This window comes from Taudactylus pleione, unplaced genomic scaffold (genome assembly GCF_031769625.1).
Source record: "Taudactylus pleione unplaced genomic scaffold, aTauple2 ptg000928l, whole genome shotgun sequence".
NCBI classification, from domain to species: Eukaryota; Metazoa; Chordata; class Amphibia; order Anura; family Myobatrachidae; genus Taudactylus; species Taudactylus pleione.
Window position 1 is genome coordinate 1,175,221 of NW_028285329.1, and position 17,900 is coordinate 1,193,120.

Genomic DNA, 17,900 nt, shown 5'->3' on the forward strand with positions numbered 1-17,900 from the left:
GTCACCACCCACAAACGGCACTTCCTGTCAATCCCGATCACAGTGGCCGGCTCACGCACGTGCACTGCAATGCACATGCAGTACGCAACAATCAGACGATTGCGTGCGTATAAGCAACTGCGATCCTTACTGAATCAGGCCCTCGGACAGTCTGGTTGAGCAGCTGTAGACTATTAGCTCTTGGGGGCAGACCATTGCTAGAACTCATTCAGAGTGATGCAGCTGTAGAGTGTCAGCTCCTGGGGGCAGCCCCCTGTTCGCACTGTCAGTCAGGGTGATGCAGTGAGAGTGCAGGGAGCGGGGATTGAGTGGGTTAAGAAGCAGCAGCAGCTGGCAGAGGGGGACAGGCTGTCCCCAGCTCCTGGTCTCCGCCCCCCTGGAGGAGTGTACAGTGCCCGTGTGAGAGAGAGACAGGGTGACAGAGACAGCCCCTGAGAGAGACTGGGACCAGAGACAGACACTGAGAGAGACTGGGGCCAGAGACAGCCCGTGTGAGAGAGACAGAGTGCCAGAGACAGCCACTGAGAGAGACCGGGGCCAGAGACAGCCACTGAGAGAGAGTGGGACCAGAGACAGTAACTGAGAGACAGCCACTGAGAGACTGCAGCCAGAGACAGCCCGTGTGAGAGAGACAGGGTCCCAGAGACAGCCACTGAGAGAGACCGGGACCAGAGACAGCCACTGAGAGAGAGTGGGACCAGAGACAGTAACTGAGAGACTGCAACCAGAGACAGCCACTGAGAGACTGCAGCCAGAGACAGCCACTGAGAAACTAGGGCTAGAGACAGGCCCTGAGAGAGACTGCAGCCAGAAACAGCCCCCGAGAGAGACTGGGACCAGAGACAGTAACTGAGAGAGACTGGGACCAGAGCCAGCCACTGAGAGACTTGGGCCAGAGACAGCCATTGAAAGACTGGAGCCAGAGACAGCCACTGAGAAACTGGGGCCAGAGACAGTCACTGAGGCAGACTGGGGCCAAAGACAGCCACTGAGAGACTGGGCCAGAGACAGCCACTGAGAAACTGGGGCCAGAGACATTACGTGAGAGATACTGGGGCCAGCGACAGCCACTAAGAGACTTTGGGCCAGAGACTGCCACTGAGAGAGACTGGGGCCAGAAACTACCATTGAGAGACTAGAGCCAGAGGCAGCACCTGAGAGACTGGAACCAGAGACAGCACCTGAGAGACTGGAACCAGAGACAGCACCTGAGAGACTGGAGCCAGAGACAGCCCCTAAGAGACTTGGGCCAGTGACAGCCCCTGAGAGAGACTGTGGCCAGATACAAGCCCTGAGAGATACTGGGGCCAGAGACAGCCAGTGAGAGACTGGAGCCAGAGGCAGACCCTGACAGAGAATGGGGCCAGACAGTCACTGAGAGAGACTGGGGCTAGAGATAACCTGTGTGAGAGAGAGACTGGGATCAGAGACAGCCCCTGAGACTGGGGCCAGAGACAACCCCGAGAGAGACTGGGGCCAGAGACTGCACGAACAGAGACTTGGACCAGAGGAAGCCACTGAGAGACTTTGGGCCAGACACAGCCAGAGGGACTGGGGCCAGAGACAGCTACTGAGAAACTGGGCCAGAGAAAGCCACTGAGAGAAAAACTGAAGCCAGAGACAGCAACTGAGAGAGAGACTAGGGCCAGAGACAACCACTAAGAGAGAAAGAGGTCAGAGTCAGCCACTGAGAGACTGAGGCCAGAAAAAGACACTGAGAGAGAGACTGGGGCCAGAGGCAGCCACTGAGAGAGAGAGACTGGGGCCAGAGGCAGCCACTGAGAGACTGGGGCTAGAGGCAGCCACTTAGAGGACCAAAGACAGTAACTGAGAGACTGCAGCCAGAGCCAGCCACTGAAAGACTGCAGCCAGAGACAGCCCCTGATGCCAGACAGCCACTGAGGGAGACTGGGACCAGAGCCAGCCACTGAGAGACTTGGGCCAGAGACAGCCATTGAAAGACTGGGGCCAGAGACAGCCACTGAGAAACTGGGGCTAGAGACAGCCACTGAGAAACTGGAGCCAGAAACAGCCCCTGAGGGAGACTGGGGCCAAAGACACCCACTGAGAAACTGGGGCCAGACACATTCCATGAGAGATACTGGGGCCAGATACATTCCGTGAGAGATACTGGGGCCAGAGACAGCCACTAAGAGACTTTGGGCCAGAGACTGTCACTAAGAGAGACTGAGGCCAGAAAAAGCCACTGAGAGAGAGACTGGGGCCAGAGGCAGCCACTGAGAGAGAGAGACTGGGATCAGAGGCAGCCACTGAGATAGAGACGGGGGCCAGAGACAGCCACTGGGAGAGACTGGGGCCAGAGACAGCCAGTGAGAGACTGGGACCAATGACAGCCCCTGAGACACTGAGGTCACATGCAGCCACTGAGAGACTGGGCCCAAGACAGCCACTGATGCCAGACAGCCACTGAGGGAGACTGGGGCCAGAGACAGACACTGAGAAAATGGGGCCAGAGACAGCCACTGAGAGAGACTGAGGCCATAAACAACCACTGGGGGCAGAGACAGCGACCGAGAGAAAGTTTGGGACCAGAGACAGCCCCAGAGAGAGAGACTGGGTCCAGAGACAGCCCCTGAGAGATACTGGGGCCAGAGACGGCCCCTGAGAGAGAATGGGGCCAGAGACAGCCCCTGTGAGAGACTGGGTCCAGAGCAGCCCTGTGAGAGACTGGGTCCAGAGCAGCCCTGTGAGAGACTGGGGCCAGAGACAGCCTCAGAGAGTGTGGGGGGGGGGGGGGGGTGGGTGACCAGAAACAGCCACTGAGAGAGATTGGGGCCAGTCACTGAGAGAGATTGGGGCCAGTCAGCCCTTGAGAGAGACAGGGACCAGGGAGAGCCCCTGAGAGAGACAAGGACCAGAGACAGAACCGAGAGAGACAGGGACCAGAGACAGCCCCTTAAACAGGACCTGAGACAGCCCATGAGAGACTGAGGCAAGAGACAGCCCATGAGAGAGAGGGACAAGAGACAGCCCCTAAAAGAGAGGGACTAGAGACAGCCCTTTGGAGAGACAGGAACCATAGACAGCCCCTGAGAGAGATGGACGAGAGAGAGAGACCAGAGGCAGCCCCTACAAGAGATGGGGTCCAGAGATAGCCCCTGAATGAGACACACAAGATAAAATCTGAGAGTGTGAGAACAAAACAAAATGAAAGTGATAGTGACAGAGGGAGAGCTCGAGCAGAGATTAGGATAAAACTATAAAACTTACTGCACACAAAGAGAGAGAGAGAGAGAGAGAGAGAGAGAGAGAGAGAGAGAGAGAGAGAGAGAGAGAGAGAGAGTAATAATAGAGCACAGTTAAGGACAACCTAGTGCGGGAGCCCAGTGAGAGAGAAAGTCAGTGTAAAGTAAGAGATGACAGGGATAGAGACAGCCCAGAGGGAGTGAGAGAGTGCCTGACAAGCTGCTGACTGTCCCTCCTTGGGGCCTCTGCTGCTGGAACAATGTGTGATTGTTGTGGGGGTGGCAGATCCCTGTCCCGGGGATGAGGATCATTGTGCAGGGACTGACTCACTCAGAGGGGGGAGCTCGCTGCTGCTGCTGCTACTGGCCCTTTAAGAATCTGGTCAAGCAGTCCTAGCGGTGTGTGTGAGTCTGAGTGAGAGGGGAGAGGAGGATTTACTCCGGGCAGGACTCACTGACAGAGGTGGCTGCTGCTGTGACAAAGGGATATAGTGCTGCTGTGTCCAGCAATGCTCACTGAGACAGACGTCCCCCCGGAGTTGCAGAGGTAAGTGCACTCGTATTGCTCTGTGTGTGAGACCCCTGCAGTGTACGGTCTGTCCACAGTGTGCTCCAGAGGTCTCAGTGTACGGTCTGCCCACAGTGTGCTCCAGAGGTCTCAGTGTACGGTCTGCCCACAGTGTGCTCCAGAGGTAGCAGGGACCCTGGTGCTCCAGAGGTCTCAGTGTATGATCTGTCCACAGTGTGCTCCAGAGGTCTCAGTGTACCACAGTGTGCTCCAGAGGTCTCAGTGTACGATCTGTCCACAGTGTGCTCCAGAGGTCTCAGTGTACGGTCTGTCCACAGTGTGCTCCAGAGGTCTCATGTGTAAGGTCTGCCCACAGTGTGCTCCAGAGGTCTCAGTGTACCACAGTGTGCTCCAGAGGTCTCAGTGTACGATCTGTCCACAGTGTGCTCCAGAGGTCTCAGTGTATGGTCTGTCCACAGTGTGCTCCAGAGGTAGCAGGGACCCTGGTGCTCCAGAAGTCTCAGTGTATGATCTGTCCACAGTGTGCTCCAGAAGTCTCAGTGTATGGTCTGTCCACAGTGTGCTCCAGAAGTCTCAGTGTATGATCTGTCCACAGTGTGCTCCAGAAGTCTCAGTGTATGGTCTGTCCACAGTGTGCTCCAGAAGTCTCAGTGTATGGTCTGTCCACAGTGTGCTCCAGAGGTCTCAGTGTACGATCTGTCCACAGTGTGCTCCAGAAGTCTCAGTGTACGGTCTGTCCACAGTGTGCTCCAGAAGTCTCAGTGTGTGATTTGTCCATAGTGTGCTCGTAGAAGGGACCTGGGTGTGCTGCTACCCATAGTGTGCTCCAGAGGTCTCAGTGTACGGTCGGTCCATAGTGTGCTCCAGAAGTAATAGGTGCATTGCTCCATGATTATGCAGCTCCTGAGATGGTCATTGCAGTATCTAAGGGCATTATATATTTCCTTCTTTACTTTGCTCCTGCCCATCGTGTGCCTCGGAGGTCTCATGTACGATCTGCCCATCGTGTGCTCCGGAGGTCTCATGTACGATCTGCCCATAGTGTGCTCCGGAGGTCTCCTGTAGGATCTGCCCATAGTGTGCTCCGGAGGTCTCCTGTAGGATCTGCCCATAGTGTGCTCCGGAGGTCTCCTGTAGGATCTGCCCATCGTGTGCTCCGGAGGTCTCCTGTAGGATCTGCCCATCGTGTGCTCCGGGAGTCTCATGTACGATCTGCCCATCGTGTGCTCCGGAGGTCTCATATACGATCTGCCCATCGTGTGCTCCGGAGGTCTCCTGTACGATCTGCCCATAGTGTGCTCCGGAGGTCTCCTGTATGATCTGCCCATAGTGTGCTCCGGAGGTCTCCTGTATGATCTGCCCGTAGTGTGCTCCGGGAGTCTCCTGTATGATCTGCCCGTAGTGTGCTCCGGGGGTCTCCTGTAGGATCTGCCCATAGTGTGCTCCGGAGGTCTCATGTACGATCTGCCCATAGTGTGCTCCGGAGGTCTCATGTATGATCTGCCCATAGTGTGCTCCGGGGGTCTCATGTATGATCTGCCCATCGTGTGCTCGGGGGGTCTCATGTATGATCTGCCCATCGTGTGCTGGGGGGTCTCATGTATGATCTGCCCATCGTGTGCTCGGGGGTCTCATGTATGATCTGCCCATCGTGTGCTCCGGGGGTCTCATGTATGCTCTGCCTGAGCAGCTCCGGAGGAAGTAGGGACCTAGTGACCTGATATGCCCATACTGTAGGTACCCCGAGTATACAGAAATAGAGGGCTACTTCCTGGCCGCCTGCTTCCTGGTTCTCTGCCCAGAATGTGCCCAGCACTTGGCTCTTTCTGCCAGCTCCTCAGTATACAAAACGCACCCAGGAATCAGCTGATAAGTCCCCTTCTCCGGATCCCTCTCTTGTGCTGCACCGCAGATAATCCCTGTCACTTGTTACATTGTATCCTGAGTCCCTGTCACTTGTTACATTGTATTATAGTTAGGAGTCCCTGTCACTTGTTACATTGTATTATAGTTAGGAGTTCCTGTCACTTGTTACATTGTATCATATATAGTTAGGCGGCCCTGTCACTTGTTACATTGTATTATAGTTAGAAGTCCCTGTCACTTGTTACATTGTATTATAGTTAGGAGTCCCTGTCACTTGTTACATTGTATTATAGTTAGGAGTCCCTGTCACTTGTTACATTGTATTATAGTTAGGAGTCCGTCACTTGTTACATTGTATTATAGTTAGGATTTCCTGTCACTTGTTACATTGTATTATAGTTAGAAGTCCCTGTCACTTGTTACATTGTATTATAGTTAGGAGTCCGTCACTTGTTACATTGTATTATAGTTAGGATTTCCTGTCACTTGTTACATTGTATTATAGTTAGAAGTCCCTGTCACTTGTTACATTGTATTATAGTTAGGAGTCCCTGTCACTTGTTACATTGTGTCATATATAGTTAGGCGGCCCTGATACTTGTTACATTGTTTTATAGTTAGGAGTCCGTCACTTGTTACATTGTATCCTGAGTCCCTGTCACTTGTTACATTGTATTATAGTTAGGAGTTCCTGTCACTTGTTACATTGTATCCTGAGTCCCTGTCACTTGTTACATTGTATCCTGAGTCCCTGTCACTTGTTACATTGTATCCTGAGTCCCTGTCACTTGTTACATTGTATCCTGAGTCCCTGTCACTTGTTACATTGTATCCTGAGCCCTTGTTACAGTGTATCGTTCTCTATAAGGTCCGTACACAGCGCCGGCACAGTCAGTCTCAGCAGGAGGTGGATGTGATGCAGCTGGTGGGTGACAGAGGCTGCACATCAGGCCTGACTGTACCCAGACTCCCAGCCCCATCGCAGTGACATTTCCTGGCATTATAATATAATAGTGACCTGTGACCATGTGACAACAGAGAGCAGGATTTACTCTGCAGCGTTCAAAGGTGACATGTCCATCAGCTCCCATGTCGGTGTCATCCTATCCCCTGTACATGTGTGTTACTGTGTCATGCTATCCCCTGTACATGTGTGTTACTGTGTCATGCTATCCCCTGTACATGTGTGTTACTGTGTCATGCTATCCCCTGTACATGTGTGTTACCGTGTCATGCTATCCCCTGTACATGTGTGTTACCGTGTCATGCTATCCCCTGCACATGTGTGTTACCGTGTCATGCTATCCCCTGTACATGTGTTACCGTGTCATGCTATCCCCTGTACATGTGTGTTACTGTGTCATTCTATCCCCTGTACATGTGTGTTACTGTCATGCTATCCCCTGTACATGTGTGTTACTGTGTCATGCTATCCCCTGTACATGTGTGTTACTGTGTCATGCTATCCCCTGTACATGTGTGTTACTGTGTCATGCTATCTCCTGTACATGTGTGTTACTGTGTCATGCTATCCCCTGTACATGTGTGTTACTGTGTCATGCTATCCCCTGTACATGTGTGTTACTGTGTCATGCTATCTCCTGTACATGTGTGTTACTGTGTCATGCTATCCCCTGTACATGTGTGTTACCGTGTCATGCTATCCCCTGTACATGTGTGTTACCGTGTCATGCTATCCCCTGCACATGTGTGTTACCGTGTCATGCTATCCCCTGCACATGTGTGTTACCGTGTCATGCTATCCCCTGTACATGTGTGTTACTGTGTCATGCTATCCCCTGTACATGTGTGTTACTGTGTCATTCTATCCCCTGTACATGTGTGTTACTGTCATGCTATCCCCTGTATATGTGTGTTACTGTCATGCTATCCCCTGTACATGTGTGTTACTGTGTCATTCTATCCCCTGTACATGTGTGTTACTGTGTCATTCTAACCCTGTACATGTGTGTTACTGTGTCATGCTCTCCCCTGTACATGTGTGTTACTGTGTCATTCTATCCCCTGTACATGTGTGTTACTGTGTCATGCTATCCCCTGTACATGTGTGTTACTGTGTCATTCTGTCCCCTGTACATGTGTGTTACTGTGTCATGCTATCCCCTGTACATGTGTGTTACTGTGTCATGCTATCCCCTGTACATGTGTTACTGTGTCATGCTATCCCCTGTACATGTGTGTTACTGTGTCATGCTATTCCCTGTACATGTGTGTTACTGTGTCATGCTATCCCCTGTACATGTGTGTTACTGTGTCATTCTATCCCCTGTACATGTGTGTTACTGTGTCATTCTAACCCTGTACATGTGTGTTACTGTGTCATGCTATCCCCTGTACATGTGTGTTACTGTGTCATTCTATCCCCTGTACATGTGTGTTACTGTGTCATGCTATCCCCTGTACATGTGTGTTACTGTGTCATTCTGTCCCCTGTACACGTGTGTTACTGTGTCATGCTATCCCCTGTACATGTGTGTTACTGTGTCATGCTATCCCCTGTACATGTGTTACTGTGTCATGCTATCCCCTGTACATGTGTGTTACTGTGTCATGCTATTCCCTGTACATGTGTGTTACTGTGTCATGCTATCCCCTGTACATGTGTGTTACTGTGTCATGCTATCCCCTGCACATGTGTGTTACTGTGCTGCGGCAGTCCTCACTTTAGGGGTAAAAATAAATCCACAAAACTGACAACTTTGCTTATTTATCACTTATATAAAGTTGTGTGTGTGTGTATATATATATATATGTATATATATATATATATATATATATATATATATATAGGAAATGAGAGGAGAGGTGCAGCACCCCATCTCCCCCCAGGGGTGCCAGGCTGGAAGCCCGGAGAAATCTCTGTGACACTGATCCAATCTGTGCTGTGTATGTCAGGGGGAGGGAGGTCCCACATTGTCCTAGGGATAATCTTCCTGTGGATGAGACCTCTCCTCAGATGGAGTAGACACCCTCAGATGTGACACAGACCCCCCACCCATGTCTGTCACAGCTGAGTGCTGCGAGGCCCGGGCCCAGGAGAAGACCAGGGGCTGCTGGGCGGTCAGACTGGGGGGAATGGACTGTGCTGGGAGATCCCTACTGTCCGGGCAGTGATGAGGCTCAGGAGGGAGAGCACTCAGCAGCTGAGCCTGTGGGAGAAGTTCTCACCGAGTTCTGTGTAAGTTCCTGCATCTGTCTTACAGGGGGTACTATTGGGGCTGGGGGCATTGTGTGGCCCTGGTGTTGTGTCTCATATAAACACCCCCTGGATATAGCATGCGAGTCCCTGCTGTACATTGCGCCAGCGCAGTTACTGCCGCATTTACCTGCGCACCGTCCCATCCTGTTCACCTAAATGACTGATCAGTACGGGGCTGGCTGAGTTCTGGGAACCGGCTGTAGGGGCTCCCATGCCGGGCGCTGACCCAGCTCATCCTCCATTATATGGAGTTTGGGGATTTTTATTTCGTTTCCCCCAATAGAGAAACTTCAGCGATTCTCCAGCCCTTAGATAATGTGATCTCTGTCAGACTGATCTCCCCTCTCCCAGACCCCCTGTGTCCCCTCTTATAGTGTGAGTGTGCAGGTATATGCCCTCACTGGTCCCTGGGACTGATACTCAGCTTGTGTTTGGCTGCTACCACTGTGATTAATATACAAGAAGACTTTTATCATATATATATATATACATGATATCGTAATGACCTGTCTGACACTTGTTCAGTGCAATAATCTTGTATGTCACAATGCAATTACAGTAACCTTTTTTTTATTCTGTACAACTGTTTTACAAACTTTATATATATATTATAATGCACTATATAAATATATGCATTATATGTATGTCTAAATGCGAGTTATAATGCACTATACATATATGTATGTGTGTATATAATATATATATATATATATATATATATATATATATATATACATATATATATATAAAACAAATGCGAGTTATAATGCACTGTATATAAATGCATATATATATTTATATATATATATACTGCGAGTTATAATGCCTCTATCTATATGTGTGTGTATATACTATATATGTGTAAGTGTAAATAATCCTATTCCATTGCCGAGTTTGTTTTAGTTTTATTACGCTATAACCGGGCGCTGTATGATCCATGTCGACCAGATCTGGGTTAAGCAATCTGTATAATTACTGGATCGATGTCGCTTACTGTCAGTCAGCCCTGTGTATAGATAATATTGGTACTGTCAGTCCTGTGTATGGATAATATTGGTACTGTCAGTCCTGTGTATGGATAATATTGGTACAGTCAGTCCTGTGTATGGATAATATTGGTACAGTCAGTCCTGTGTATGGATAATATTGGTACTGTCAGTCAGTCCTGTGTATAGATAATATTGGTACAGTCAGTCCTGTGTATGGATAATATTGGTACTGTCAGTCAGTCCTGTATATAGATAATATTGGTACAGTCAGTCCTGTGTATGGATAATATTGGTACTGTCAGTCAGTCCTGTGTATGGATAATATTGGTACTGTCAGTCCTGTGTATGGATAATATTGGTACTGTCAGTCAGTCCTGTGTATGGATAATATTGGTACTGTCAGTCAGTCCTGTGTATAGATAATATTGGTACAGTCAGTCCTGTGTATGGATAATATTGGTACTGTCAGTCAGTCCTGTATATAGATAATATTGGTACAGTCAGTCCTGTGTATGGATAATATTGGTACTGTCAGTCAGTCCTGTGTATGGATAATATTGGTACTGTCAGTCCTGTGTATGGATAATATTGGTACTGTCAGTCAGTCCTGTGTATGGATAATATTGGTACTGTCAGTCAGTCCTGTGTATAGATAATATTGGTACAGTCAGTCCTGTGTATGGATAATATTGGTACTGTCAGTCAGTCCTGTATATAGATAATATTGGTACAGTCAGTCCTGTGTATGGATAATATTGGTACAGTCAGTCAGTCCTGTGTATGGATAATATTGGTACCGTCAATCATTCCTGTGTATGGATAATATTGGTACTGTCAGTCAGCCCTGTCTATGGATAATATTGGTACTGTCAGTCAGTCCTGTATATAGATAATATTGGTACAGTCAGTCCTGTGTATGGATAATATTGGTACCGTCAATCATTCCTGTGTATGGATAATATTGGTACTGTCAGTCAGCCCTGTGTATGGATAATATTGGTACTGTCAGTCAGCCCTGTGTATGGATAATATTGGTACAGTCAGTCAGTCCTGTGTATGGATAATATTGGTACAGTCAGTCAGTCCTGTGTATGGATAATATTGGTACTGTCAGTCAGCCCTGTGTATGGATAATATTGGTACAGTCAGTCCTGTGTATGGATAATATTGGTACAGTCAGTCAGTCCTGTGTATGGATAATATTGGTACTGTCAGTCAGCCCTGTGTATGGATAATATTGGTACAGTCAGTCCTGTGTATGGATAATATTGGTACAGTCAGTCAGCCCTCTGTATGGATAATATTGGAACTGTCAGTCAGCCCTGTGTATGTATAATATTGGAACTGTCAGTCAGCTGTGTATGGATAATATTGGAATTGTCTGTGCAGGAAATGTGACATCCGTGTGGGATAAAAGTCATGGCTAAATGTATTTCTATTCTGTAAAGTGAAAGCGGCGGTTCCATGGGGGAATTACGGGCTGGAGCAGATACCCCCGGCACCTTGTAGGGTGCTCCTGTCCCATAGAGGCCGGGGGAAGTATATAACTACTTATTGGTATATAGTGTCCCAGTGTATGTAGATATATAGCGATATATACTGACCCTGCAGTGTGATGCGCCATGTATAGGATGATTGGCAGCTAGTGATATTTGGGCAGTAGAGTGTTCTCCAGTTGAGGTCTCAGCACCCTCCCCCCCCCCCCCACACTTGTAGAAGGGACACCTCTGATCCCTGTTTTTATTTCCCACAACCCCCCTGGCCATAATAACATTTGTTAGTGCACAGAACTCACGAAGGGGAAATAAATAGTTCTTATATTATTGTCTACATAGGAACTGCGTGTAATAAATCCAGATTATAAAGTGCTGTGGAAACCTTCCAAGCCTCTCTATTCAATGTGCAATACATATCAATCACTAGGTAATTACACTCTGCAATAACAATTTGCTTTTGTCTCTCCTTAATAGTCAGGCAGGCTGTGATTCTGGTCCCCTGCCTGGTGCTGTGTGTACACAGGGATTGTGTGGCTGGGTGATTGTCACAGGGTTACTGGCGTGAGAGATGCTGAGCACCCCCCTCTCCCAAACTTTCTATTTATTCCCAGTGCCCAGCCCATAGTCAGCAGTGTGTCCCCCCCTCTCCCAGCCTATGGTCAACAGTGTCTCCCCCCTCTCCCAGCCTATGGTCAACAGTGTCTCCCCCCTCTCCCAGCCCATGGTCAGCAGTGTGTCCCCCCCTCTCGCCCAGCCCATGGTCAGCAGTGTGTCCCCCCCTCTCCCAGCCTATGGTCAACAGTGTGTCCCCCCCCTCTCCCAGCCCATGGTCAGCAGTGTGTCCCCCCCTCTCGCCCAGTGCACAGCCCATGGTCAGCATTGTCCCCCCCTCCCAGTGCACAGCCCTGGTCAGCAGTGTCCCCCCCCCTCCCAGTGCACAGCCCTGGTCAGCAGTGTCCCCCCCCCTCCCAGTGCACAGCCCTGGTCAGCAGTGTCCCCCCCCCTCCCAGTGCACAGCCCATGGTCAGCAGTGTCCCCCCCCCTCCCAGTGCACAGCCCATGGTCAGCAGTGTCCCCCTCTCTCAGTGCACAGCCCATGGTCAGCAGTGTCCCCCTCTCCCAGTGCACAGCCCATGGTCAGCAGTGTGTCATCGCTGGCAGGGGTTGGAATAAATCGCTTTATGGTGTATTAATCGGAGCCCTGGAAATGATTTGCAGATGTTTGAGATGCTACTTCTGTGCGTTATAGTAAGGTGTAATAATCCCTCCGGCCTCTCAGTGTTAGATGTTACCTCTGTGCGTTATAGTAAGGTGTAATAATCCCTTCGGCCTCTCAGTGTTAGATGTTACCTCTGTGCGTTATAGCAATGTGTAATCCCTTCGGCCTCTCATTGTTAGATGCTTCTGTATCTTCACTGTCTCTAATATAAAGTTTCCGAGCTGCCAACTCCTCCGGGGATTTATTGCTAAGGAAAACGCACCCAAATCGCATCTCAGCCTGACGCACGTGTCTAGTGTGTGCTGGCAGCGCGGACGGGGGGCCTCTGTGCTGCTGTCGGAGCCCCTGTCGGGATATGTGTCCTGTGTCTGTCCCTGGTATGTGTATGACTGAGACTTCTGTCCCTTTGTACCAGGCAGTGGTGCTGGATAAAGCCGGGACTGTGTAGGGACTATTGGTGAACGGTCTGTTCCAGTGGAATCTGCTGATGTAGTTTGGAAACAAAAAAATGGATTTTCCCAGAATAAAAGGCATCTATGGGTGTAAATGTTGATACAGGAGAGGAATACAATGATTATAGGGAGTGATACATTGTTACAGAACTTCAGCAGCTCAGGCAGGGAAAGTACAGTAATCTATAATTGCAGGAAGAAATCAGGGGCTACTGTCAGAGGAGATACACGGAGTCCTGACCCATACATAGCCTGTAACTGTCCTCTAATAAGAGACTTCATCAGCTGACAGCTTCTAGGGACTGTTCTATTATATCATGTCTATCTATCTATCTATCCATTATATCATGTCTATCTATTATCCCATATCTATCTATCTATCCATTATATCATGTCTATCCATCTATTATCTCATATCTATCCATCTATTATATCATGTCTATCTATCTATCTCATAACTATTATATCATATCTAATTTCTATTATCTCATGTCTATCTCATACCTATTATATCATGTCTATCTATTATCCCATATCTATCCATCTATTATCCCATATCTATCCATTATATCATGTCTATCTATGTCTTTCTATTATATCATGTCTATCTATCTATTATCCCATATCTATCCATCTATTATATCATGTCTATCTATTATCCCATATCATGTCTATCTATTATCTCATATCTATCTATCCATTATATCATGTCTATCTATTATCCCATATCTGTCCATCTATTATCCCATGTCTATCTATCTATCTCATAACTATTATATCATATCTAATTTCTATTATCTCATACCTATTATATCATGTCTATCTATTATCCCATATCTATCCATCTATTATATCATGCCTATCTATTATATCATATCTAATTTCTATCTATTATATCATGTCTATCTATTTATCTATTATATCATGTCTATCTATCTATCTATTATATCAAGCCTATCTATCTCATACCTATCTATTATATCATGTCTATCTATTTATCTATTATATCATGTCTATCTATCTCATACCTATTATATCATATCTAATTTCTATCTATTATCTCATATCTAATTTCTATCTATTATATCATATCTAATCTATATATTATATCATATCTATTATCCCATATCCATCGATATATCTATCTCATATCTAATCTATCTCTCTATCCATTATATCATATCTAATCTATCTCATATCTAATCTATATATTATATATCTATTATCCCATATCCATCGATATATCTATCTCATATCTAATTTATCTCTCTATCCATTATATCATATCTTATCTATCTATCTCATATCTATTATATCATATTTAATCTATCATCTCATATATATATATTGTATCAAATCTATCTATTATCCCATATCTATCTATCTCATGTGAGTGGATAGATTCTGTGTGTAAATTTACTAGAGGTTTTAGAAGTGGAGATGTTGCCCGTAGCAACCACTCAGATTCTAGAAGGTGCTAGTTAAATGATAAGTAGAATGTGATTGGTTGCTATGGGCAACATCACTTCTAAACACTCTCACTTAATAAATTTACCTGTGAGTAGATTTTTCAAAAACAACAGTATTTTTTCCCTGTAGAATTGGGACCGTGCACATAGAAATCATGGCAGCTATGGGGGCCTGGCAATGGCATATATGTGACTTTAGGTGCGCTTAGCGTGCGTTCTTGTTCCATGTCAGTGCATAAACCAGCAACACATTATAACAGCACAGATATAAACGTCTCCACCTGACACTGTATCCTGGATCAGAGTAATGATTGTCAGCTACTTCAGTGCGTGTAACATGTTCCTGGCACACAGCACATGCCATGAGACATGCTTACTCGTGTCTCTGTCCTGAACAAGATAACAGCCTCCTGTGCTGTCGCAGATCCATGTTTATAAATCGCAGATTGGACGTACATGCATATTAAATACATACATAGGCACAACACTGGTCATATTCATTTTAAATAGCATTTTCTTGAAATGTAATAAAAAACATCTTGCAAACGCCAGTGGGTATGTAACCATTGACAGCTTTTGTCATAATGTTTTACATGGTAAAATAAACTTTAGTGGCTGAAATCTGTCCATCGAGGACAGATCCACCAGAATATAAACTGAATTACTTCTTGTCATATGTCACTGTCCTGCAGAGCTACAGCTCATTTCTAGCAGACATTATATTATAATAATAATAACATAGATGTTAATAATTTCTATTTACCTTCAAATCATCAGGAAGTGTTTGTCTATTTGCAGCCCCCAATATTGTGTAAGTCCTATAAATGGGTTTATGACAGGACGGTTACAGAAAGTGATTTCTCCAGACTGAAAGCAGCGATGTGGGGGCGAGCGCATTACACAGACATAGGGGAGAATAAACTTCAGGAGCTGCATAATATCACTCGGACAATACTCACTGTTTAACCTCTGACATCCACACACCCAGATTAAGTCTAAATCCCTCATTTAGGTGCATAGGTCAGTCCTGAATTATTAACCTATTCTATTTTATTGACTTCTGTAAACTAAAATTATTATTATGTATGAAAGATGCTTGTTAGATATTTAGATAAATGTAAAAAGAAAATATACAAATATATCAATTGGTTACTCACCTGGGAACATTCACAAATTTGCAGAAAGAAGATAATTGGGCCCCATCACTAATAACACAAGGGGTCTATTTGTTGGGACCGTAATCCGCAGTTTAAAGAACCTTTATATAATATGATGTCTGTGTACTAAAATATAAGATTAGTCTTCATCAGATCATCATTAGTGTTGTCGAATTGTAAAGTCCCACAGTCCTGTGTGGTGGATAAAAGAGAGTATATATATATATATATATATATATATATATATATATATAAATATACACACATAATAAACACTGCCCTTCACTGTAATTTTTGTGGTTTACATATATATATATATTATACACAGGTTGACTCTCCCATATCCAAGATGCTTTGGACTTGGGTTTTTTTTGGAATAAATGCATATCATAATGGAATATCTTGGGAATGAGGCACAAATCTAAACACAGAAAGTATTTATGTTTCATATACACCTTATACACACAGCCTGAAGATAATTTTATACAATATTGTTTATAATTTTGTGCATCAAGCAAAGTTTGTGTACATACATAACATTCATTTGTCACACACACACACACACACACACACACAGACTGAAGATAATTTTTTTTAAATATTTTTAATCATTTTGTGCCTTAAACAAAGTTTGTGTAAACTGAACCATCAGAAAGCAAAAGTGTCACTATCTCACTCACGCTAAAAAAAATTCTGTATTTCGTAATATTTGGATATGGGAGACTCAACCTATATAGAGGAGGAGCACATGTATAAGTGCGTATATATATATATATATATATATATATATATTATCATCTCTAAGCAGTGTAGTCTGGAGATCTAGAGTTATTTTATGTATGTTCTGCTATTTACTATTGTATGAATTGTATGAGGATAAGCTATGTGACTGAGTATTATATGGTTACATATAGAGACCTTCCCTGTACATTGGTCCATTATTGTTTCCGGTCATCGCATCCGTTTAGAGAATGTTTGGAAACCAGCGAGGAGCAGATTTAACCTTTAAACTGCCGGTGAGCATTAAACCCATGGAGAGAAGGGTCTTTAACCCCCCCTGTGCTGACAGAGCTGTATGAGGCTGATTAGTAAGATGTGACATTGTAGCAGCTTGTACACAATGCCTTCGTTACATGGGGGTTTTCAGTGAGGTACGTGCGCGCTGCTGCCTGTTTAACCCCTGCAAACCTCTTAGACGACTGTATTTGACCAGCTGCGTCTCAGGGGGATTGGCTGTAGGCAGGGAGTTTGTCTAGTGTTGGCACGTTCCTGATCCGCAGATTTTACAAGTGTGCAAATGCGGTGGATTGAATTACGCCGGGCGATTACTGCGTCACGTCTCGCATGTGCAGAGCATTAAAAGCAATAGGTGGTAAATGGAAGGAATTTCTATAAAGTTATTTATTGATTTCAGTTGCTTAATGCATTCTTTATTCCCGTCTTGTAGTGTAAATGTGCGAGGCCGAGATCTTACACCGCTGCCTGAAACTCCTGACTGTCATTCACGCAGGCCTGTAAAAAGCAATCAGTCTGTACTTATGTCCTGCTTATAGGAACACTCACCCCCCAGGAGGGGTCCTGTGCACACAGGGCCAGGATTGTTACAAATTTATTTTTTGGGAAGAGATATTGTATTTTCCTTTGTATCTGGGGCAGCCCTGCAGGTCCAGGTTTTGATATTGTGTAATATTAATTCATGTACAATATTGGCCATAGAGAAAGATGGATACTGCACGATGAGGTGCGCGCATACGCCACTTACTGCCTGATAGGCCTTTCTGTAGTTTGTAGCCATTGTCTGAAGGAACAAATTAAACCAAGATTCTGGAGAGTGGTCACTAAGGACTAGAGGCATCGCTGAGGCACGAGGCACCGTGTCTAGTTCCTATTACATTAGTAGGCTGTAGTCTCACGGTGATTGGCTCGGGGTACAAAGTGGCTGCCTCTGCTATGCGTATTGAATGGGTACTTTTGAAGTACTATGCTGCGATTAAAACGACAACTCGTTAAATCTTTGTTATATATTAGTATATAGCAAAGTTTATATTTATACATAATTTCTGTAAAGTATATGTATGTATGTATATATTTATAGACTTAGAAGGTTCCTTGCAGGGTGTGTGAGATAAACGTAACGTTGTAGTCACAGCGAGGAGATTGTGCGACACTTTTCCCCAGGACTGGAAATTGGTGGCCGCTGTTTTCAGCATCCATGAACCAAACCACAATGTTCTCTCATTGTCACATTGTGGCTACGTAGGCGTTTGTTTGCCTTGCGGTATGTGGCGGTGTCGCGT

General features: G+C 45.9%; 1 protein-coding gene across 8 annotated transcripts in view; it reads left to right on the forward strand.

Moving 5' to 3' along the window:
• The first annotated feature begins 504 nt into the window (after positions 1-504).
• The window catches only part of SOX5 (SRY-box transcription factor 5), a 278,404-nt gene continuing 261,008 nt past the window's right edge, over positions 505-17,900 (forward strand). For 3 of the 8 annotated variants that reach the window (XM_088459728.1, XM_088459733.1, XM_088459735.1), the window contains exon 1: positions 8,443-8,800. In XM_088459728.1, coding sequence (XP_088315854.1) covers positions 8,736-8,800 — 65 coding nt within the window. In that variant the 5' untranslated portion in view covers positions 8,443-8,735. Of the gene's footprint in view, positions 1,042-3,264; positions 3,754-8,442; positions 8,801-17,900 lie in introns of those variants that run through there. The other 5 variants (XM_088459732.1, XM_088459730.1, XM_088459731.1 and 2 more) reach the window with 4 other exon arrangements.